Here is a 24,634-nt window from a genome sequence, read left to right on the forward strand (position 1 = left end):
AATATACTGATAACGGGCATTTAAATAAATAAATGACTAAATTACAAAGAAAACCTAAGGCCCTTTTGCTTTGGTTTTTCCATTTGAATGTGTAAAGTTGAAATTCAAGGCTCAAAGCTATTTCATAGTTTTTACAGTTTTAGAAAGCAATAACTGTGCTCTTGTTCTAACTTTTTATATGTCCAGCTTTTTATACATATCTATTTATCTTTCCTTTTTTCCTTCTTCTTATCTTCTAACATAAGCCACATTATGTTAAGAATATAACTTGCTCCAATATGAATGTAAACATCTTTTAATTTGTTCCTAATATCTCATCTTCCTCTTTCTTATAAGTTATTGTTCCTTTTTAGGTTCTTTCCAGTCCTATTTTTTTCTTATTTTAATTTGTCTCTGATTTTTTCTTAAGTATGCTCATCACTCCTTTTTTCATGGACCAACCAGACTCTGAAGCTCCCTAATTTTCATAACGTTTGTGTTTTCTCTTGGAATTGCTCAAGACACTCTCAGTTGTTGAATAATCTTTGTAATATCATTCTTAATCATCCCTGTTTAAAACACAACAAAAAACATCAAACAATTTTTCATCTTGATAATTAAGAGCAAACAGTTGACCCCCCCCCCAAAAAAAAAATCGCCATGTTGCTCTTCAATCTGCATTAAGTGTATACAAGTTTATCTTTGGTGTTTAGGGAAAAGGATTTCCTGGAAAGTGGTTCTAAGATAGAGAAGAGTCAAAGAATAACATTCTCCACTGTCTAAAATATCTAATGTATAAGCTTTTATAAAACACTTGCCATGGTGAGATAGCAATGATAGTATACAAAGATGAAATCAGATCCTACTCTTGAGAAACTTAAATTAGTGGGAATTGAGGAAAGGATTATTATTTATAAAAATATAGATACTGTGTTTTGCAAGAAGCACCATATGTTAAGAATTTAGAGAAGCATGGGAAACAAAGTGAAATAAACAGCGTCAGGAATATAATATCCAGTTTGACTACAGCAATATATAGCAAAACAGACTTCAAAGACTTAACTCTGATTATACAGTGACCAACTACTCATAACTTAAAAAGACTAAAGCTAAAGCATACTCCTACTTCTTGTCACAGAAGTAATAGACCAAAGGTATAAAATAACGTACATTTTCATTTATTGCCAATTTGTTAATTTGTTTTACAAAATGTTTATTTGTAATAAAGAAATTCTGATATTCAAGCATTTTTTTCCAGATTAGTGGTTAATTTTGATTTGGTATATACCATTTTGTTTTGTTTTTAATATTTATTGTTATTCTATGTTTGTAATTAATATGAATGTTTACATCTGTAAAGATAGAAAAAAGAGAATGTATATGAAACTGTGAAAAAACCCAAATTATATATTTAGCATGTTAGTTGAATTTCTGTCTAATGAAGCTCACATTCTAATGGGGGAGTTGACATGGAAACAACCATGTACAAGTAAGATATATACAGGGTAAATTGGAGATAAATAACAAAGGAAAAGTATGTAAAAGATGTAGAAGCCAGCTTCCATGGGCATGAAAGCAATATCATTTAAACCTTAACCTAATTATCTATCTATATGTGTGCTCATCATCATTTCTTACAGTAAATACTAGATTTAAAAGTTATTTAGAAAAGATTTTTAAAATGGGTTTTTTTGAAGGGGAAGTGAGAGTGGAAACAGCAGTTAAAGAATGAACGAAGAATATTGTCATGTTTTCAATTTTGGGTGGAAAACATTGAAAGAAGGAAGATGCTCAAGATTATAAGTATTATAAAATTACATAAATAAAGTAAACTTTATGCAATATTCAGGAGTAATTCTAAGACACCCTCAGCAGTAATTCTAAAGAACCTCTCTTGACTGTATGTACTTTCAACCATTCTTTCAAAGTCCAGCTTATTCTTATTGGGTTTATGTTTTTAGCTCATTGTTGTAATCTCATTATTGGTGTTATAAAGATTTATCTTAAAGATACTAAGTTTTATGCTAAATTTAAGTGTTTGGCTTTCAGAAAAACTGGTTTTGTAGGCTTTGCTTTAGGTTTGAAAGAGCCAAGTTTCATATGGGTCACACCCTGTTCAGATAAGGATGAGAGAGTTTTTAGATTTCTTTATCATGTAATATTTGAATATGAAATTTAGACCACAGAATTTGGAGTTAGACTATATGATTTGCTTTCTGAAAATTTCTGGTATTTATAATGAAACAGTATTTAATTTTTGATATATTATCTAGTTACAGTGCACAGATTGATAGAACAAAAGAATAACTTTACATGTAGGATCATAACTGTTAAATCTCTTTAAAATAATTTTCTCTCTTACTTTCCCCATATCTCTACTATATTATCGGTAGTAATAATATTTCAGCGGATAAAGAATCCTGCCCTAACTTGCCCTATTAATTCATTATTTATTGAGTACTTTCTATGTATCACACACTGTTGTGTACTAGGAGTATAAAAATGAAAGTCTAGAATTTGTAAAGTATATTCTTTAATTCATATAATATTAGTGAGGTCAGAACTTGTTCAATATTCTTGTTAAAGCTTTTAGTGGTTAAAAAAAAGTTTCTAGTGCCTACCTTCTATGATTACTTCTAATTTACTTTGTATGCATCATGTATATGTGTGTGTATGTATGTATAATGTATGTGGTCTATTATACATATATATATATATATATATATATTTATGTATGTATGTATTTTTATAAATTATTTACATGTTGTCTTCCTCAGCAGCATATGAGCTACTTGAGAGTAAGCACCGTTTTTGCCTTTATTTATATCCTCATTGTTTAGGACCATGCCTAGCATATAGTAAACATTTCATATAGGCTTGCTGACTTGAGCCCACTTTCCACATCAAGCCTTTCTTTACCCACTCCAATACTGGTGCCCATTTCCTGTTACTTTGTATTTATTTTTTATATGTGTACATTTGTCTCCCCCTATAAAATATAAGCTACTGTAGAGGAAGGAATATATCATTTTTATCTTTGTACCCTGAATACTTACCATGTGAGCAGTTAGATGGCCAATGGATATAGTTCAGGCATTGGAGTAATGGGGACCTGAGTCCAAATTTGACCTCATACTTTTTAGCTGTGTGACCCTAGGCAAGTCACTTTGCCTCAAACTCTTTACCTCGGTTTTCTCATCTGCAAAATGAGCTGGAAAAGAAAGAAATCAGTAAACCATTCCAGTAAGTCTACCAAGAAAACATTGAAAATGGAGTCATGGAGAATTGGGTACAACTGAATTAACAAAATAATTTATCATAATGGCTGAAACACAACAGACATTTAATAAGTGCTTGTTCTGATATTAGGATTTGTGAATGTACTTTAAAAAATTGATTATTTACTTTCCTAACTTAATTGAATACTGGTTACTATAGTTCAAATCAATAAACTTTCATTATTCCCCTTCTCTGTGCAAAGCCTCTAAGTCCTAGGGTGGATACAAAGGTAGATAACACAAGTTATCAATACCTTTTTAATGGAACTTACTCATCTATACAAATAATAATACAAAAGAAATCACAATAAACACAAACGTGTTATATTTATTCCTGGAAGGAAAATTCCATTTCTAATTGAGGTGATCAGGAAGTGACACATGACCTAGATCTGGTAGTGATGGGTAAAATTCCAAAAGGCAGCAATACAAAGTTAGGAAGTAATAAAGTGAATTTTGGGGGGACCACAGATAAGGAGTTAGAAGAGACTGCGGAGACCTTCTATTCCAACTCCCACATTTATAGAAGAAGAAACTAAGATTCAATGTGGTCCAAGTACCTTGCCCAAGATTCTACAAATTAAAAGTTTGCACGAGTGGAACTTGAACTCAAGCTAACTTCAGAGCCAGCATTCTGTCACTGTTGTACACTTCTGACATGATCAAATTCCATAAGAAATATTAATGTGGTTCCAATGTAATATATTAATTGTAGCAAAGAGGGAGACTGAAATATAGTGTAAAATTGAGGTAATCTTAAAAGGAAGGCACTGGGGTGAAAAAACTGAAAACAGAATCTAACATTTGAAACAAACCTCAAAGACCATTTAATCCAAGGCCACACTAGCAATTATCATTAGCCTTCAGAATGAATTAGTAGTTCTATGCAGAGATGAGAATTAGGGGGGAAAATTGGATTTCTAGTCAGAGGACATGGGTTCCAGTGTCAAAATCATTCTCTCTTTCTGGACATGGGTTTTCTCAATTATGACATATGCCATTGAATTACTAGATGTCTTATGTCCACTTGCACCTTTAATTCTGACCCTAAGACTTTTTCATCTGTGCATACAACTTTACTGTATTTTTGTCCTGTTTCATAATTGCCTATTAGATAGCTCTACCTAGTTGCTCCATAAGCATCTCAAATTGAAGGTGTCCTCAAACAGAAATCATAATTTATTTCTCTGAAATTTTTTTCTAACTTCCTTGATTCTATTGAGAGGACCACACCTTTCCAGTCACCAAGAGTTTATAACTTTTAAGTAATTCTCAATTTTTCCCTCATATCCATCTTGTTGATGTTATTTTCATATCTCTTACCTCCATCTTCTTTCCATTTATGGCTATTTGTCTAATTTATCCCTTCTCTAGCTTCCACCTAGACCAAATAAGTATTCTCTGTGCTTCTAAGTCAATCCTGCATTTAATAAATGCTCTTTGAATGAATGAGTACCTTCTACATTATTAGTGACTTCTGGTCATCCAGAGGCTTTATAAAGAAGGAAATCATGTGATTTTTTTTTTTTTCTGAGGCAATTGGGGTTAAGTGACTTGCCCAGGGTCACACAGCTAGGAAGTGTTAAGTGTCTGAGGTCATATTTGAACTCAGGTCCTCCTGACTTCAGGGCTGGTGCTCTATCCACTGCGCCACCTAGCTGCCTCTGATACATACTTCTTAAGATACCCCATGCCATCTGGGGATGCTCTACTTGTTTGGAATTCCTTCTTCTTACATTAAGCCTAAATCTATTTCTGTCAGACTTCTATTGATTTCCCCTTTTCCTTCCAAACAAGGTCAGACAGAGTTAGTCCAATTCTCCTTTCCATATGGCAATCCTAATAAATAAGACTAGCTGTGATGACATGTCTATAATTCCCATCTTATTTGTAAGTTTATTCTTCTCCAAATGAAACTTCTCCAGATCCATTATCTTTCTAATGGATAATGCAGATGATAATGAGAACTAGATTTGGGCTGAATAGAATTAATTGGACTTTAAAACTGAACTGATTTGAAAGGTGAAGGAGAAGGAAAGGGAAAAGCAAAAACATAGCACAAGTTTTGGATATGACTTACTAGGTAATTTTTGTGATACCACTGGAACAAATAGGGAATTAAAAGTAGGAACAGGTTTGGGAAAAAATAATTGGTATATTGAGTGTGTGTGTGTGTGTGTATATATATATATTTTTCTTTTTTGTTAGATATGGTTATATCTATAAACTTTGTAAATTCTGTCAACAGGGATGAAAGTAAAGAATGATACACAAGTTCTAATCAATTATAAATGATAACATGCTGTCATTCCTAAAACAAGTCAATTTACTCCCTGAAGTCTGCTGCAGATTCTTTACGGAAAAAAAAAAATCAGTGTCCATGTCTAGCAATAGAAATTTGGTGGTTGGCCTCTGTAAAGTGCATCTACCTATTTCACAATTAAGAATTTTTTGTTGTTTTTGCAGTATCCAAAAAACACGGCAAGCTTATCACCTTCTTAAGAACATTCATGAAGTCTCGTCCAACAAAACAGAAACTGAAGCAGCGGGGAATTCTGAAAGAAAGGGTATTTGGTTGTGACCTGGGGGAACATCTTCTGAATTCTGGTTTTGAAGGTAAATGCTGGCTCACAGACTCCTGATTTGAATTAATGACATATATGTACTGATTGTTGGTAAAGAATAGAAGCAATGTATAAAAAAGGCAAAGAGGTGATCCACACTGTCGGTTAGTAGCCTTTTAGCTGTCCTCTACTGTGTGTGTGTGTGTGTGTGTGTGTGTGTGTGTGTGTGTGTGTGTGTGTGTGTATACAGTATATAAAATATGTATAGTGACATGGCCCTAAGAAACTATATATATATATATATATATATATATAGATATAGATATAGATATAGATATAGATATAGATATAGATAGATATAGATATAGATATAGATATAGATAGATAGATAGATATGTATATATCTATATCTATATCTATATAAATATACACAGTGAGGTAAAGTTAGATGATGCTAAGTCACTTATCTCTCTAGGCAGATAAGACATTCACAGAGAATATTGCAATAGTAAATAATCTTGTGTTACTTCTCTAACAGCTATTATTATATTGGTTCAGTAGGCTATCCTCAGGGAAGTGCCCAATCCCTATATTGCCTGAAGATTCTTTTTAGTTTACTTCTTGAGGAAGAGCAAGACTTCAAAAGCATGACTTTTATTGAGACCAAAATATCCCAGAAGTATTAATCATGCTGCAAAGGGTTATGAAAATAGATTTCTTTGATAGATTGTTACTTCACAAAAGTAATTCAAAGTACCAGGAAGAGTGAATCCAGCCAGTAGAATTTCAAAGTTCAATAAAAGGTAATTAGGGGTATAATTTTAGTTTCAGCTTGTATATTTTAATTTCTGTTCTTTGCAAATTTAAAGATGAATTAAAGACCATTTATCTTAAATGCTTTTAGTCCAGAGAAGTTAGACATCTGCATCTAACCAGAATAACAGGTTCAGTTATATGAAAATGTACATTAGTAACTTGTAGTGAGAACATTTGAGCTCAAATTTTGGTATTCCTAGTTACTAACTGTGTGACCACAGCAGGTCACTTAACTTCCTTGAGGTTCAGATTTCTTATATCTGAAATGAAGGTGAAAACACTTGAAATATCCAACTCATCCAGGCATTATGAGAAAAGTCCTTAATTAACTATCCATAGAAATGTGAATTACAATTTTTGTTGTTGCTACACAGTTGGTGGAAGAACCAGGACTTCATAAACCTTATGATATAATCTCTTGTTCTAAGAAACACCACGAAAAGTATTACTCAGTGTAAAAGTAAAGAACTGTACCTTTTTGTAAACTGTTTCAGGTTTTAATATTTAGCAAATGTTCTATTATTAAATGTCTTATGCTTTCATATGTTAATGCATATTTTCAGTAAAATTAAAATTAGTATAAATGACTGAAGTTTTCAAAACGTTTGTTACAAATGTTAATTATACTATATGCTCTCATTTTGTTTTCTTTTTTTTTTTAATTTCTGATAACTATCCAACCAGATACCTTTTTTTGGTGCCCTATGAAGTTTTGTATAACAGCTATATTTCTTTTTTGCCTGATGTACATAGAAATAAAAGGTCTCAGCATTGCAACAGTTCATCTTACTACTATACATAACCTAAATGAGACTACTGCAGAGAAACAAAGAGGAGGCTCCAGAGCCTGATGAACAAACAATACTATCTTAATAATGTAGGAACCCACTCCCTAATGATAAATGTTACGAAATACAACATATCTTTATTATCCAGGGTTTTGTTACTAATTTTGTTTAACAGCAATAAACATAACCACCAACTGAAATGCATTATAGTCACTACATAATCCAAATATTTCTTCTCTGCTGGTACAGACTGTAATTAGTATGTGAAACTTATGATCCCCATGGCACTTTGAATCCATATTACTATTTGCTATTATTTTAATTCTTTACGTAAAATGTGATTTCTTTAGTGCCCCAGGTTCTTCAGAGCTGTACTGCATTCATTGAGAGATATGGTATTGTGGATGGAATATATCGTCTTTCTGGCGTTGCCTCCAATATCCAGAGATTACGGTAAAGTCTCTCCTCTCTTTTCCTTTTTCACTCCTAGAAAATTTGTTTTAGAACTAATGAATTTCCAATTTGTATTTCATATGTTGGTGAACTTGAATGGGCAAAAGGGAATATATTATGAAAGAGGGAAAGTTGGTGTTTATATTATAGTCTATAGAAGATTTTCTGAATGCCATATGCTTAACTATCACTTCAAAAGTACAAACCCTATTTGTTTCAGTGCTTTTTGAAAATTCAAAATTTCTCTTTTTTAAGCACGTACCTCTGAAGCAGAAATTCTTAACCATTTTGGAGACATGGGCAACCTGATGCAGCCTATAAAACCCATTACACAGGAATTTTTAATGCATAAAATAAAATATAGGGGATTATGTTAAAATTATCAATTTTAATAAAATCATCAATTATTTTAAAATGTTACATTCCCCCTGCCCTAAAAAAAGAAGTCAGACTCAGGTTAAAAACCCCATTGTAAAGGCAGCTGAACTCCTTGAGAAGCTGGCTATGTTAGATAATACTTTTTTCTCCTGTAACTTCTAAACCTATTGCACTCTAATTTTCAATCTCATCATTTAAGTGAATCTGCTTTCTTCAAGTTTATCAGTAGTCTCTTAATTATCAAATCTAATGACCTTCTCTCAACCTTCGTCTTTCTTGACCCTTTTTCAACTTTGACATTGTTGAACATCAAATTCTCCTGGATATTTTCTATTTAAGTTTTTGTGACTATTCTCTCGTGTTGATTCTTTTGCCTGAGTGATCATTCTTTTTCAATTTCCTTTGCTGGATCTTCATCCATGTCATGGTCACTGACTGTGTTCTTCCCAAGATTTTATTGTGAACCCTTTCCTGCCACTGTACTTTATCCCTTAATGATCTCCTTAGCAATCATGGCTTCAGTTATCAAATCTATGCATATGACTCTCAGATTTATATATCAGAGCCCATCTCCTTCCTAAGATTTTGTCCTGTGTCGCCTTTTGAGCATCTTGAACTAGATATTTTATATGCATCTCAAACTGTCCTAAAATAGAATTCATTATCTCCCTCCTCCCAACATCGATTGTAAAAATTGTTTCCTAACTTTGTGCTTCCCTTCTAATCTTGGTTGCATTGGTTTTGTTTGTGCAAAAACTTTTTAATTTAATGTAATCAAAATCAACCATTTTACATTTCATAATGTTCTCTAGTTCTTCTTTGGTCATAAATTCCTCCCTTCCCCACCGATCTGATAGGTAGACTATCCCTTGCTCTACTAGATTTGGTTATATTGTCATATTTTATGTCTATATCATGAACCTATTTCCACTTTATCTTGGTATAGGTTGTTAGATGTTGGTCAATGCCTATATACTATTTTTCTAGTTTTCCCAGCAGTTTTTGTCAGATAATGAGTTCTTATCCCACAAGAGGGACTCTTTGGGTTAATCAAAGACTAAATTACTATAGTCATTGACTATTGTGTCTCGTGTACCTAACCTATTTCACTGACCCACAACTCTGTTTCTTAGCCAGTACCAAATGGTTTTAATGATCACTGCTATATAATACATACTTTTACGTCTGGCATGACTAGGCCACCTTCCTTTGCATTTTTTTCCATTAATTTCTTTTATATTCTTGATCTTTTGTTTTTCCATATGAGTTTGTTATTATTTTTCTATTTCTATGTTCTAATTTTTTGGGAATTTGGTATGACACCGAATCAGTAGATTAGTTTAGATAGAATTATCGTTTTTATTATATTAGCTTGGCCTACCCATGGGCAATTGTTATTTTTCCAATTATTTAAATCTAACTTTGTGTGAAAAGTGTTTTATAATTATGCTTATATAGTTCCTGACTTTGTCTTGACAGATGGAGTCCTAAATATTTTATATTGTTCACAGGTATTTTACATGGGATTTTCTTACTCTTGCTATTTATTGGGTTTTGTTGGTAACATATAGGAGTCCTGATGATTTATGTAGATTTATTTTGTATTCCTGCAACTTTGCTAAAGCTGTTCTTTCCAGTACTTTTTAAAGTTTATTCTTTAGGAGTCTCTCAATATACTGTCATATCATCTGCAAAGAGTGATAGTTTTATTTCCTCATCACTTACTCTTAATTGCTTCAATTTATTTTTCTTATTGTTTAAACTCACATTTCTAGTACAATATTGAATAATAATGGTGATAATGGGCAACCTTGTTTCACCTTTTGTCTTATTTGGAATGTCTTGTCCCCATTACCTATATGTTTACTGATGATTTTAGATAGATGCCATTTATCATTTGAAGGAAAACTCCATTTACTCCTATGGTCTCTAATTTTATTAGTAATTAGTGTTGTAGTTTTTTCAAATCCTTTTTTCTGCATTGGTTGAGATAATCATATGATTTTGATAGTTTTGTAATTGATATGATTATGATGATAGTTTTCCTGATATTGAATCAGCCTTGTGTTCCTGGTATAAATTCAGTTTAGTTATAGTGTATTATCCTAGTAATAATTAAGAAGCATTTACTGTGGCAGCTCAGTGGCATGAATTTAGGGTTAGGAGGTCAGGTCAGGAGGACCTGAGTTCAAATGTGACCACAGATACTAGCAGTATGACCCTGGACAAGTCACTTAACCCCAATTGGCTTTCTCTCCACTCCCTCCCCCACAAAAAACCAACAACCCAACAACAGCTAATTATTAAGCATTTACTTTTTGCAAGGAATCTATATTAAATGTTGAAGATAGAGAAAGGGAAAAGATTAGGCCCTACACTCAGTGAACTTATAGTTTAATGGCAAGTGACTGAAGAAAAAAAAGGATTTGTAAAAACTACAACACTAATTACTAATAAAACTAGAAACCATGGAGTTTTCCTTCAAATGATAAATGGCATCTGTCTAAAATCATCAGAAAGCTAGTGGGGACAGCTAGAAACATTCAGCTAGCTAATGGGGACAAGCTAGAAACATTCCAAATAAGACAAAAGGTGAAACAAGGTTGCCCATTATCACCATTATTATTCAATATTGTACTAGAAATGTGAGTCTTCTAAGCATTTTGATTCAGTAAACAATACATGCCGATTGCCTTAGAAACCAAGACCAAATCTCCTCAGTTTAGGCCAGGACTCCAAATACAGGAAGAAAAACTTTTAGAACAATTAAATTAGGACAGATAATTTAAAGGAAATAATAAAACATTAGGTAATCTCATTTCTAATTGGAGGATATTTGAGAGGACTCACTTTGCGCTCCTGAGTTAAAGATCAAATATTCTTTGCAAAACAAGTTGTTTAGATGCTAAGTGACTCTCAGAATCAGGGTTTCCACAAGCAAATCCCCATAGGATTTAGTTCTGCGTTTTATGTCTGAATCAGCATTGGCTAATTTGAACCAGCTATTTTGATATACATATTCCAGTGATGATTAAGTTTGGCCTGCTTTGGCATTTTCAAAACAACTTGTATTTCATGAACATTTTCTCTCTGCAAAAAGCAGGGCCTCTGTAAGGAATCACTTTATGTGGTTTCTGGCTTCCTTCTCACCAACAGAAACTTACTAAGTTCCACAGCTTGCATCCAAGGAATTTCTAGACACAGTAATTTTGATCTAGACCAGCTGCCTTCAGCCCTAATTTCCAAAAAAAGCTTTGACAATTTACCCTTCAGGATTTAAGGATCTTATTGTTAAGAATGGCCACTGTATCCTAGCACCTGTGATGGTAGGCTATGTTGATAGTGGTCATACCATTATCCATTATATAGGAGAGTAAAAAAAGCTATGCTTTTCAGAATATACAAATTTAGATCTAATCAATCACTTATTGTTAGTCACGTTCCAGAGAGAAAGTGAATTGTTATTACTTCTTTTTAGAAAGTTTCTTTCTTCTAATCTAGCCTTCTTTTGCTAACAGAATTTGATTTTGTTCTTTCCATGTATTTTCTTTAGGCATGAATTTGACTCTGAACATATTCCCGACCTGACAAAAGAACCTTATGTTCAAGATATACATTCAGTTGGTTCCCTTTGTAAGCTGTATTTTCGAGAACTCCCAAACCCTCTGCTCACTTACCAACTGTATGAAAAATTCTCAGTAAGTATGCACTGATTTGGAAGCAAGTTAGTTTAAATTAAGGCTGGGAAATTTATTGTGGGTTTGTAGAAAAATCAGAAAGAAGACAAGCTGATTGGTTTGGCCAAATGCAAGTGAAGGTTTCAGAGCCAAACTTGAGGCTTAGCAGAAAATTTTCCTTATTTTTCCTCAGTCATTGCCAATCACAGTCCTTGCTGTTTCAGCAGGTTTTCTCCCCTATTTAGTCTCTCTTTTTCTCACAGAATTTTTTAACCCAGCTTTTATGATTGTATTTCTATTAATTTCAGAGATCATATAAATATAAATCTTCTTTGTAACTTGTGTATCAGGGTCAAAAACACAGGTTGTGTATCAGTGTGTCAGGGTCAAAAAACTCATTTTGAAAATTGGACTAAGTTTAGAGTTTCAATTAGTAATTCTTTTCTAGCAAAACCTATTTCTCTATCTTTGTGTTACAGGATGCAGTTTCTGCAGCAACAGATGAAGAACGACTCATAAAAATTCATGATGTCATCCAACAGCTCCCCCCTCCACATTACAGGTTTTGCCTTATGTTTAAATATTAGGCAATAGATCTATTGATATCTAAAATTAGGCAATTTCCTTGGATAGCTTTTTATATTTCTCCAAAAATAATTTTTTGGGGATTGGATTGCAAATAAGTTTTTTTTATGATTATTATGATAATTCTTTTAAAACTTCCTTTTTAATTTCCTATCACTTAACTTTGTTATACCAGCATGTCTATTTAGTCTTGAGTTCACTATACCTTTATTAGGGAAAATTAACATTTTGTTAATCACAAATATTGGTCATTTCACATAAAATATTCATGGTAATTATTAAATTCACTTCCCTGGATATAAATTCATTAACTATCCCATTCACTTGAGTAGCTGTTTTCTCTTCTGTTCTCAAACTTCCCATGCCATACCTTCCTTCATTCTCAGCTTTCCCAAATTTTTTCATATTTCAGCAAAAAAAGCTGAGGCTTTTCCTCCTATTTTCCTTATTCACATCCTTTTGACATCATCCTCTACTCTTTTATTCCTTACTTTTTCTCATGAAGGAGTACTCTCTTTACCAAGAAAGATTCTATTCCCTGCCATCTTCTCTAGCACATTATCTATTATCATCTTCCACTCACCCTAATTTTTAGTCTCTCCCTATTGATTCCTTCCCTACAACTAACAGATATTTCCAAGTCTCCTTATAATTAAAAAAAAAAACACCTCCTTTCAGTTGATCAACCTCATTAGCTTTCACCATATCTCTCTCTTCTCCTTGTCAACTAAATATCCTTTGCAAAAGCCATCTTGGCTGGATGCCTTGCACTTCTTTTTTTCACTTGATTCTGATCTTTTTTGAAGTTTAGCTGCTGACTTCATTTAAAATTTTTGTTCACTTTTCTTATTTACTTAACATTTTCCACAATTACATTTAAAACAATTTTTTTATATTTCTTTAAACTTTTGAGTTCCAGATTCTCACCCTTATCCTCACTCCCAGCCCCCATTAATAAATCACATGTGAAATTATTCAAAACATTTCCATAAAAGCCATGTTGTGAAAGAAAGCATAGATCTTTCCACCCTAAAAAAGAAATCTCTCAAGAAAAATAAAGTTTAAAAAATAGAGAAAGTATGATCCAATCTGTACTTACACACACTTTCTTCTCTAGGTACAGATAGCATTTTTCATCATAAGTCCTTCAGAGTGTCATGGATTATTGTTCTGCTGAGAATGGCAAAGTCTTTTATAGCTGATCATTCCAGAATGTTGCTATTACTTTGTATAGGATACATTTCATTTTGCTTCAGTTCGTGGAGGTTTTTTCTAAGAACATCCTGCTCATCACTTCCCACAGAACAGGATTCCATGACAATCACACACAACAGTTTATTCAGCCATTCCCCAACTGATAGGCATCCCCTCAATTTCCAATTCTTTCCCTGAGAAGAGAGCTGCTACAAATATTTTTGTACATATAGGTCCTTTTCCTTCTCTCCCTTTAAAAAAAAATTCTTTTGGTATTCGTGTCTAATAATGGGATTGTTAGGTCAGAGGATATGCATGAATTTATAGCCTTTTTGCATAGATTATATCTTTTGATCATTATCAATTGGGATACAGCTCTTCCCTTTATGTTTGAGGAATAAGAGAAATTATCAGAGAAATTTGCTTCAAAATTATTTTTATAATTACTAATACTAATTGTATTTCCCCTTTCCATTTATTCTATTTTCTCTCTGCTTTCACCCTGCCCCTTCTCAAAAGCAGTTTGCTTCTGGCCACACCCTCCCCCAGTATGGCCTCTCTTTTATCACCTCCCCTCCTTCCCATTTCCCATTCACCTCCTGCAGGACTCCTGCAGATTTCTCTGCCCATATTGAGTGTGTGTGTTTTTTCCTCTTGAGCTCTGAGAGTAAGGTTCACCCACTCCTCTCTTCCCCTTCTTCTCCACTATAAAAGCTTTTTCTTCCTTCTTTTTTTATGGCAGATAATTTGCACCATTCCACTTCTCCTTTTCCTTTTCTCCCAGTACATTCCTCTCTCCCTCCTTAAGTTTATCATTTTAAAAAAGATATTATCTCTTCATATACAACTCACACCCTTCAGTGGTTTTGTGCAGCTGTTTTCAGAAATCCTTCCAGGGACCTAACCACAAACCCATTTTTCTGCCTTGGAAATGCTAGGTATCTTCCCACTCCACTATATCTGTAAGATCTAGTGTGCTAAAGCTACAGAGTTCTTTTGTTGATTGCCTAGGCTTGGGGCTGGCTGGCCTGGCCTCTGCTGGGACTACAGGCCAATTCCCACCCCATTGCACAGACTCTCTCTGCTGACCTTCCAGGTCCTCCTAGGGCCGCCAGTACTGCAACTGATTCAGAGGTCCCACCTTGTTGATGCTGGGACTGGGCCTGGGCTGCGCTGGCAAGGCCAACTCCGAGATTGCAACGGGCCTCTCACCCTGGTCCCACAGATCTTTTCTGCTGACCTTCCAGGTCTTCTTTAGTGTCTTTGGCCTGAGAGGTCTGGAAGCTCCAGTACTGCCGCTGATTCAGAGTCCTGCTTTGCTGATGCTGAGGTCGGGGCCAGGGCTGAGGCTGCTTTGGCAAGGTTTGCACCAGGACTATGCGCCAGACTCCCACCCTGGTCTCACAGACATTTTCTGCTGAGTTTCTAAATTACCTTTGGCTGGAAAATGTTCTACTCCCTCTTTTGGGGGATTCTCTAAAACTTGTTTATTAAAGGAATTTGGAGGGGTTTGGGAAAAAGTTAGGCAAGTTCCTGCCTTTACTCCGCCACGTGGTTCCACCTCCTGCTTCTGACCTTATCATTCAGTTGAAATTACTTGCTCCAAAATTAGCAGTTATCAATTGTTAATGTAATGGCCGTTTCCCATTCCACATGTGGAGTCATTGTTGTTCATCACTTGAGAGAATCGGATATACTCTCTTGGGTTTTCTGTGACCTCAGTCTTTTTTGTACCACCTCTCCACATAACTGACCATTCTTTCTTAAACCCTTTTACTGAATCTTCATCCGTGCCACTGACTGTCAGTGGTCTCTCCTCTTTTTTCTCAGTACTCTCTTAATGACATTATTAGCTCTTGCAGATTTAATTTTAATCTCTAAATAACTGATTCCTAGATTTCTATATCCATCCCTCTTTTTTCTCCAAAGTTCTAGTCACATGTCACTAGTTGCCTATTGGATATTCAAACAATGCCACAAAGACATCATAAACTCACTGTGTCCAAAATAAAATCATTTACTCCCAAACTCACCCTTCTCCCAAACTTCCCTGTTACTGGGGAGGGGACCAGATTCACAATCTCAGTGTCACCCTCAGCTCTACACCTATCATTCCCTTCACATATCAGGTCAGTTGCCAGATCCTGTAGTTTTGCTGTGCTATATCTCATATGGGTATCCTACTGTTTGCTACACAGCTGCCATCAATGACTCCCCAATAGCCTTTTAATTGGACTCCCTGCCTTAGGTCTTTCTTCACTGTATCCTCCGCACAGCTGGCAAAGTGTTTTCCTAATGTGTATGTCTGATCATTTCAATCATTCAGTAAACTCCAGTGACTCCCTATTACCTCTCGGTTCTAGTCTTAGACAACACCTAGCATTATGGAAGGCTGTATAAACGTTTATTTCCTTCCTTCTGGGGGTAAGCATAAACTCCTCCGTTTAGCTCTCAAGGTCTCTAAAGCCTGTCTTCTTTCTGTCTTAGTCTTCTCTTGCCTAGTTTTGCATGCCGTGAACTCAGTCATACAGCCATAGTGGGCAGCTTGCTGTTTCCTCTTACACAGTAGTCCCATTTCCCACCTACATGCCCATACCTTAAGTGCTGTCCTTTCAACTACTGACTCTTCTTCACAAACCCTTATCAAATCCCACCTTTTCAATAGGCCAATGCCTTCCCCTCTGAAGTGACTTCATAGGAACAGAGACTTAGTGGACCATCAAGTCATTTTTATATCCACTCGTTTTTCATATGAGGGAAATTAAGGGATAAAGTGTTTAAGTAACTTTTTATATCATTTCTTTAATGTGGCAGTGTTTATTCTGATTCCTCCCCAGGCCTCCTGATTATTCCTACCAAGTTTCTTGCATTACCTGCTACAAGAAAAAGACCACATAAGGAAGAAGTAGTTGAGAGATTTTGCTTTTAATTTAGATATGTTTAGAAAAAGTCAGTGTAACTTTGCTAGGCTTGTCAGCAGGAATGTAGCCTATTTAGTGACACCAAGTCTGAGATAAGTGGGCAGTAGGCAGGAAAGTCCAAATAACCAATATTTTTATTGGAGATCTTGAAGTGTATAAAATCCTGATAGGATCCTACCTCTGACACTCAGCTTCCAAGCTCTCTAGCTTTCATTAAATAAGACTCCCCAGGGGAAAACAAAACAAAAAAAAAAAAAAAAAAAAAACAACCTCCCCAGAAAGGAAGTCAGTAAACACTTGCAACAGACTGTACCTGGGAGATATATGGCCTAGTTTCCCCAAGTCTGACTCCTGTCATTACATATCAAGCACAAATATGTTAGGTTTCATTTTCCTTGGGAGTAAAGAGGAAATCCTTATAACATAGAATAGTAATAAGATAGCATCTTGTCCATCAACAATTCCTTAACTCTGTATATCTCTATTATATACCTACTTGCATATTAACTTCTTCATTAGACAATAAGAAAATAGTGAGGCTTTTTATTCAATGTCTGAAACATAATAAACAACTAAATAATAAATGCTTATTTATTAATGTAGAGCTAAGAAATTGAAGTTAATATATTTATATACAGTATTAAGCTCTTCTCTTTGTCTAGCAGTATGTATTTTTTTAATTGAATTTCTTTGTTAATGGAATTGCAGGTTCAGTCCCTATCTTTTTTCATTCCGTGCAGTCTTTATTCAAGTCAAACTAGTCAACTCCTGCTGCTACTAAGGTTCAGAATATTTTAAGTTGTCTATTGTAACCACTTTATTAATTATCCAAAGAAAATAATTTGATCCCATCTTGGCCCAGTTCATCCCTCCTTAGACAACTCTTCATTCCTAAGACCTCACTAGACTGATGCCAAACTTAGTTCAGATGCTCAGCTGATACAGACCACTGCAGCTCAGAATTCCTGAGCTCCAGAGATCTGACAGCTTTAGCCGTTTTGTAGCTCAGATTACAGGCATGTGTTACCACACCCAGCAAATTAATGCAGTCTTGCAAAATAGATTTCCAAAGTGGTTTTGTCACAGAAAAAAAATCTCTTTGGTCTGCAAAATTAAGTCTCCCAATCTTGTGGAGGCAGAGTTCAATGGAAAGGGTTTAGGATTTGAAGTCAGGAAGACCTGAGGTCAAATGTCAACTCTGCCACTATTATTATCTATTTGACCTTGTACAATTTACTTCATGTGGACCCTGGGCTTCAGTTATCTCAAATGTAAAATGAGGGGGTTAGACTCTGATTTTTGAGGTTTCTTCCCTTTCTAAGTCTCTGATCCTACAATCTATCTAATCCTCTAACTAGAAGCCCTACTCACAAAGATTAATTTTGATGAAGAGCTTGGTTTTAATTCTCTAAGCCATAGCTTTTTTATTTGAAAAATATGAATAATAATACCAGCATCAGTGGGTTTTGTGAGAATCAAATAATAAAATATTAGAAAAATATATAATTTTATAATAATGAAGTATCAAGAAAGACAGAATTATCATTTCTATTAGGGTCAGTTTCCAGATTCTTATAAAATCTACACTCCTTTGAAGACTTAGTTATATGAAGTAGTACCTTCTCTGAATTTCAGAATAGTAATACACCGTTTCTTTGTCCCCTTCTCACTATCTTTAACATGAGAAAAGGCCTATAATTTAGATATCTCTAAAAACCAGGAGCTAAATTACTGTTCCTTGATAAAATGAAATATTTCATTGACATCACCTGCTTAAGCTGAAGAAGATGGAGCTTCACCAAATACCTTAGTAACTAAGGTTCTGGTACTTAATCTTAGTGGATGTAAGGTTATTTATTTTATTTTTCCTTTTTTTTTTCTTTTTCCCACTAATTTTTCTATTCTGTTTTTTATTAATTTTATAATTATAAATTTTTTGACAGTACATATGCATGAGTAATTTTTTTATAACATTATCCCTTGTATTCATTTTTCCAAATTTACCCCTCCCTCCCTCTACTCCCTTCCCTAGACAACAGGCAATCCCATACATATTAAATCTGTTACAGTATAATTAGATATAATATATGTGTGTAAATCCAATTTTCTTGTTGCATTTTAAGAATTGGATTCTGAAGGTAAAAGTAACTTGGGTAGAAAGACAGTAATGCTCACAGTTTACACTCATTTCCCAGTGTTCCTTTTCTGGGTGTAGCTGATTCTGTCCATCATTGATCAATTGGAATTGGATTAGCTCTTCTCTATGTTGAAGAAATCCACTTCCTTCAGAATACATCCTCATACAGTATCATTGTTGAAGTGTATAATGATCTCCTGGTTCTGCTCGTTTCACTCAGCATCAGTTGATGTAAGTCTCTCCAAGCCTCTCTGTATTCCTCCTGCTGGTCATTTCTTACAGAACAATAATATTCCATAACATTTATATACCATAATTTACCCAACCATTCGCCAGTTGATGGGCATCCATTCATCTTCCAGTTTCTAGCCACTACAAAAAGAGCTGCCACAAACATTTTGGCACATACAGGTCCCTTTCCCCTCTTTAATATTTCCTTGGGATGTAAGCCCAGTAATAGCAATGCTGGATCAAAGGGTATGCACAGTTTGATCACTTTTTGGGCATAGTTCCAGATTGCTCTTCAGAATGGTTGGGTTATTTCACAACTCCACCAACAATGCATCAGTGTCCCAGTTTTTCCACATCCCTTCCAACATTCATCATTATTTGTTCCTGTCATCTTAGCCAATCTGACAGGTGTGTAGTGGTATCTCAGAGTTGTCTTAATTTGCATTTCTCTGATCAGAGGTTATTTTTTTAAAAAGAAAGATATTGGATAAAATTGTACAAAGGATGGGCTCTTGGGTTTTGAGAAAATAACTCCTTTCCCCAAATTTATGAGTATGCTTCCCTCTAATGTATATTAAAATTCACTATCTTCTTCTTGACTGTTGCTTAGGGTATTTAGAAACCCACTTAGCACTTGATGGAGCAGAGAATTTAATTAATCTGTAGTTCATATGTCTGCTGTGTGCAGAAAATAAACTTGGTTGATAGAGCTATTTTATTGGTATAACTTGACATGGAAATCAGATGACCAAAAATGCTTTCTTGCCAGAGAGATGTTTACCTAAGTGTTGGTGATGCAGTAGCATGGTGGAAAGAGGCTTTGATTTGGATTCAGAAGAGTTTAAATCCCCACTGTGCTTCTGACTCTGGGTGAATATGAGCCAGTCATGTTATCTGTGCCTCCTGTCCTCTTGTATAAAATTATAAGATAAGGCCATAAGAGTCCTTCCAGTTCTGTGAGCCAGAGTGTATATTTGTTTCCAATTTACTAAAACAGTTCACGTGGCACTCTGTGGTTTGAAACACCAAAGGTCTTTCCCCTAAGAACGATGTGACAGGGATGGTTAGATTGCTTTGCCTGGGCTACAAAAACCCATTTCATCTTTAATGAGAACATGTTAGTAGAGCAATAATGCATATCTCTATTTTTGTTTTAAGGCTTGAAAAGTGCTTGACACACATTATTTCATTTGAAATTATTTCACAACAGCCCTATAAGTTAAGCACTGTTATTCCCATTTCATAGTTGAAGAAACAGTTCAGTGAAGGTTTTATTAATCCATGGGCACACAGCCTGTGTCTCAGCTTGAACCCCAGTCCACCAAACTATCTACAATCCTATATGTAGAATTTCCTATCACTAGTACGTACTGATCATACTACTATAGACCCTGACTACCATTTATGAGAAAACTTATCTTATTCTTTTTTCCCTCTGAGGAAGCCAGAAATGTATCCTCTCTTCCTTGCTCCCTACCTCAATTTCCCCTGCAATTAGAGTGAGGACTTCTTGGCTTTTAGATAACTGAAGTAACTTCTTAGCCCTAGGATACGGTCTCCAAAAGTAGTGGTGAGAGATGAGTCTCTAAGGCAAAGACTTAAGATAGAATAAAGTACAGAAAGCTTTCAGGGCAGTGAAGTGATAAGAGAAGGAAAGAATGGAGACTGGGGACCTTGACCAGGATAGCACAAGAGGAGCTAAAAAATGGGAAAGGTGGGAAAGGAAAAAGGAAATAAGTATTCATTTAGTGCCAAGCACTGGGCTAAAATACTGGGGGGGGGGGGAAGACCTTAGAGATTTATTTTCAGAAAAAGCTTATTTTGGCCTTTCCCTTTGTCACTTTCAGACCTGCCCTTTGAACCACTAGAGCCAAAGTGAAAGTAGAGAGGGAACATAGTCCTGGATAGCTAGGGGACACAATGGATAAAGTATCAAGACCTGGAGTTAAGAAGATTCCTTTTCCTGAGGTTATATCTGGCCTAGCTGTGTGACCCTGAACAAGTCACTTAACCCTGTTTGCTTCAGTTTTTTCCTGTGTAAAATGAACCAGAGAAGGAAATAAATAGCAAACCTCTCCAGTAACTCTGCCAAGAAAACCCCAATTGGGATCATATTAGACATGACAATAAAAAAACTGAATAACAACAAAAGCAGAATGCCAAGTATTTGCTGACCCAAGAGGAAGAAGGAGGAAATCTTACTTATGAGCAACAGGGAGGGAAGGGTAGTTTCTGTGTCACAGGGACACCTGAACTGGTGCTCTTTTTCCAGGTAGTTGTTCTTGTGACTGATTGTAATTAAACCAGTTGTATATAGTTAGAGAATGTCAGAATAAATGGTTTTCTAATATTGGTTCTATGTAGATCAAACTTCCTCAGTTCTTTTTTTATTGGCTTTTTTTAGTTTTTAATAGTTGCAGTAACTACATTCAGTCTCTACAACTTCCTTTCCCACTTATATGATAATAAAATAAAATTAATTGATAGCAAAGTTTTCTTTTTTTTTAAGTTGTGTTTGATTTCCTTTTTACTATTGAAGAAATAGACTTTAACTAATAGGACTCCTCTGCTGACAAGGTTGTGGAATGAAATGCTAATTGATGAATATTTTCTGTCTGCTCACAGATTTTTGTGTGTTTGTTTCATTTTCCAGAACACTGGAGTTCTTAATGAGACACTTGTCCCTTCTAGCTGACTATTGTTCCATCACAAATATGCACGCCAAGAACCTAGCAATTGTTTGGGCTCCAAATCTTCTAAGGTAATTTGTACTTCCTGTGTTCAGTAAACATGTCATAAATATTACATTTATTATAATACTACTTTTTAAGGAAGATTTTAAAATGAAAAATTATAATATTTTTATCATATGAATTTCATCAATTTCTCTTTGAAATACAATACTCAGATTCCAATGCAGACCTCTGTGCTGCTGCCACATAACAGGTGCTTAATAAATGTTTATTAATTGATTTAAAGAACTAAAAGTAGTTTATAGGATTGTGACCACAGGAAAGTCACTTACCCTATCTGCATCTCAGTTTCTTTCTCTGTAAAATGAGGAATTTGGCTGACATATCTCAGAATCACTTAAGTTTCCTTCAACTTTAGAATTCAGTGATTTAGTGATTCACATCCCAGTATCTGCTTACCTTTTTAAATTTCTAATTGTAACTCATTTTACTTCATAGATCAAAACAAATAGAATCTGCCTGCTTCAGTGGAACAGCTGCCTTCATGGAAGTGAGAATTCAGTCAGTAGTGGTCGAATTCATTCTTAATCATGTGGATGTTCTCTTCAGCTGCAAAATTAGTGCAGTCATTCAGGATGGGGCAGGTATGACTAAGCACATATTGATTCACATTTCTCTCTATAAAAGTAACTTCTTCTAAAAGCTTTCATGAAAATGGGAAAATCAGTTTTCCCTGCTGTATGAATATAAAGAGATGATATCATCATACCATGGGCATTTATTGTGAATAAAGAAAATACCACATGCAGGGCGAACCTGTTAGTTTTAAGCACATGGTAGTCTTTTTTTTAGTAATGTAGCTTTTTACCAAATTATATCGAAAATAGTTTTTTTCAGTGATCTTTACATGCTAACAAAGATATCAAAAGTCAAATTTATCTCATCTTCCCTGAAAATCTCCTCCTCCTTTTAACTTCCCAAATTTAGCACCACTGTTTTCTGAGTGAGGGAGTCATTTTTTTCCACATTCCTCTCTTTTGCTACCCACACTAAATCAGTATCTATAAATTATTTCTTTTATCTCCTCTTCTTTCCACTCTTCTTTTTCCAATTATAATTGAGGCCCTCATTGGTAATGGACATTACCATGAACTGTGAAAATGATCTCCAATTTCTTGCCTCATCTTTCACCTTTTCAACCTTATTTCACATTACTTTTATACTGTCCAGTTGGATTACTTGCTGTATCCACATTTTGTTCTCCTGTTTCCTGTTTGTGACTTTGACCATAGCATCTTCCTGTCTTGTAGCAGACTATTCAGACCCAGGTCCTTTTCTGCTCACTAGAATCCTTGTTCTCTTTTAAGAGTCAGATCTGGTGGAAACTCTTCTGTGATAATATCTCCAAGTTGTTTTACTCTAGTGCTTAATCTTTTGTACATACTCAGTACTTAATAAAGATTTTTACTTTGGTTCACTTGTGTTTTCCCTGGTTTCTCCTCCCCTTGTCCATTAGAAGTCATATCCTCTCCTTGAACATCATGCATTCTGGCCTGTCTTATGCTCTTAATGATTTTCTAACAAGTGTTTTAGTTATTTTTGTACATGATTCATCCCACTCCTCAACTAGAGTATACTTTTCTTGAGACAAAGGACTTTTTTATCTGGGAACATCTAGTACGTAGCACAATAGTCTGTTGTAGATGTTTAACAAATATTTCTTGAATTGAGGTGGTATTCTGGATATTTGTAGAGCAGGACACAGAAAGCTGCCTAAATATTTTTGCTAAATACACACCTACCTTTTTCCTGTACTAGGAAGTTTAACTTGACCTTTATACTTGCAGCTTCTCTTTCAAGGCCCAAATCCCTGTTGGTGACCTCTCCATCCACCAAACTACTAACATTGGAGGAAGCCCAGGCACGAACACAAGCTCAGGTCAATTCTCCAACTGTGCCCGACAACAAATATATTGAAGTGGGAGAAGGGCCTGCTGCACTTCAAGGAAAATTCCACACTATAATTGAATTCCCTCTTGAAAGGTAAAGTAACTGATTTCATTCAGATTCAGGTTTTAATCCTGTATTTCAGTGTTGTAACCAAACAAAAGTGCCAGAATAGTCTTTTTGCTTGGTATGAAATAGTATCCAAAACAAATAGTGAGGGATACCTTGGATGGTCGTGGGTTTTCCTTCTTTGGAGTTTTTGAATCAAAGGTGTGTGACCGCTTGTCAGGTATGTTCCAGAGGAGAGTTTATATATGGATTGAATTTGAAGAACCTGAGGTCTCTTCCAACTTGAAATTCTGTGATTGGGTAAATAAAATGGGTCATTTTAATAAGCAGCTTCATGTAATTAAAAATAAATTATTTTTAAAAGTCACATATACACACATACATACAAATATATACACACACACTGAAATATTTGTTTTAGTTTTGTGTTTAAAGTTGAGGTGTAACAATTTGCCTTTAGGAGGAAATGCTGGGTATAAGCAATGACTAGCCTTGGAATAGATCTTATATTATCTATATATTATATAGATATATGTATCATAGATAGATAGATCTATATATGGAGATCTATATGTCATATTAAATTATTATATCTTTTTATATATTTATAATTCTACACATAATCTAATATATATATTATTTATGATTAATGTAAAGTCTCTTTCTGTCCTAAAATTCTGTGTTTCTGCAAAGTGACTGCAGCAACTACACTATCTTTTTCTTTTCAGAGTTGGAAAAGACTTCTAAGGCCAGTTAAGCTCTTTACTTAATTTTACTTGTAAATTAAAGCATAATAGATTTGAAAGCTCTGATTGGAAGTCTTTCCTCTCGTGTTTTAATTTAGATATAGATCTCTAGAGTCTAGAAGGAGATAGTCATTTTTAGATTAAGTAGAACCAATGTGTTTTCTAAGGATCAGTATTC

At 34.7% G+C, this 24,634-nt stretch overlaps 1 protein-coding gene across 12 annotated transcripts in view; it reads left to right on the forward strand.

The window, feature by feature from the left end:
* Positions 1 to 24,634, forward strand: part of ARHGAP32 (Rho GTPase activating protein 32) — a 369,190-nt gene that overhangs the window by 330,171 nt on the left and 14,385 nt on the right. For all 12 annotated transcript variants that reach the window (XM_074303813.1, XM_074303810.1, XM_074303812.1 and 9 more), the window contains 7 exons: positions 5,724 to 5,873; positions 7,776 to 7,878; positions 11,810 to 11,954; positions 12,413 to 12,495; positions 21,655 to 21,762; positions 22,193 to 22,338; positions 23,542 to 23,737. In XM_074303813.1, the coding sequence (XP_074159914.1) occupies positions 5,724 to 5,873; positions 7,776 to 7,878; positions 11,810 to 11,954; positions 12,413 to 12,495; positions 21,655 to 21,762; positions 22,193 to 22,338; positions 23,542 to 23,737 (931 nt within the window). The remainder of the gene's footprint in view (positions 1 to 5,723; positions 5,874 to 7,775; positions 7,879 to 11,809; positions 11,955 to 12,412; positions 12,496 to 21,654; positions 21,763 to 22,192; positions 22,339 to 23,541; positions 23,738 to 24,634) is intronic.

The sequence above is a fragment of the Sminthopsis crassicaudata genome, chromosome 3, assembly GCF_048593235.1.
Source record: "Sminthopsis crassicaudata isolate SCR6 chromosome 3, ASM4859323v1, whole genome shotgun sequence".
Taxonomy (NCBI): domain Eukaryota; kingdom Metazoa; phylum Chordata; class Mammalia; order Dasyuromorphia; family Dasyuridae; genus Sminthopsis; species Sminthopsis crassicaudata.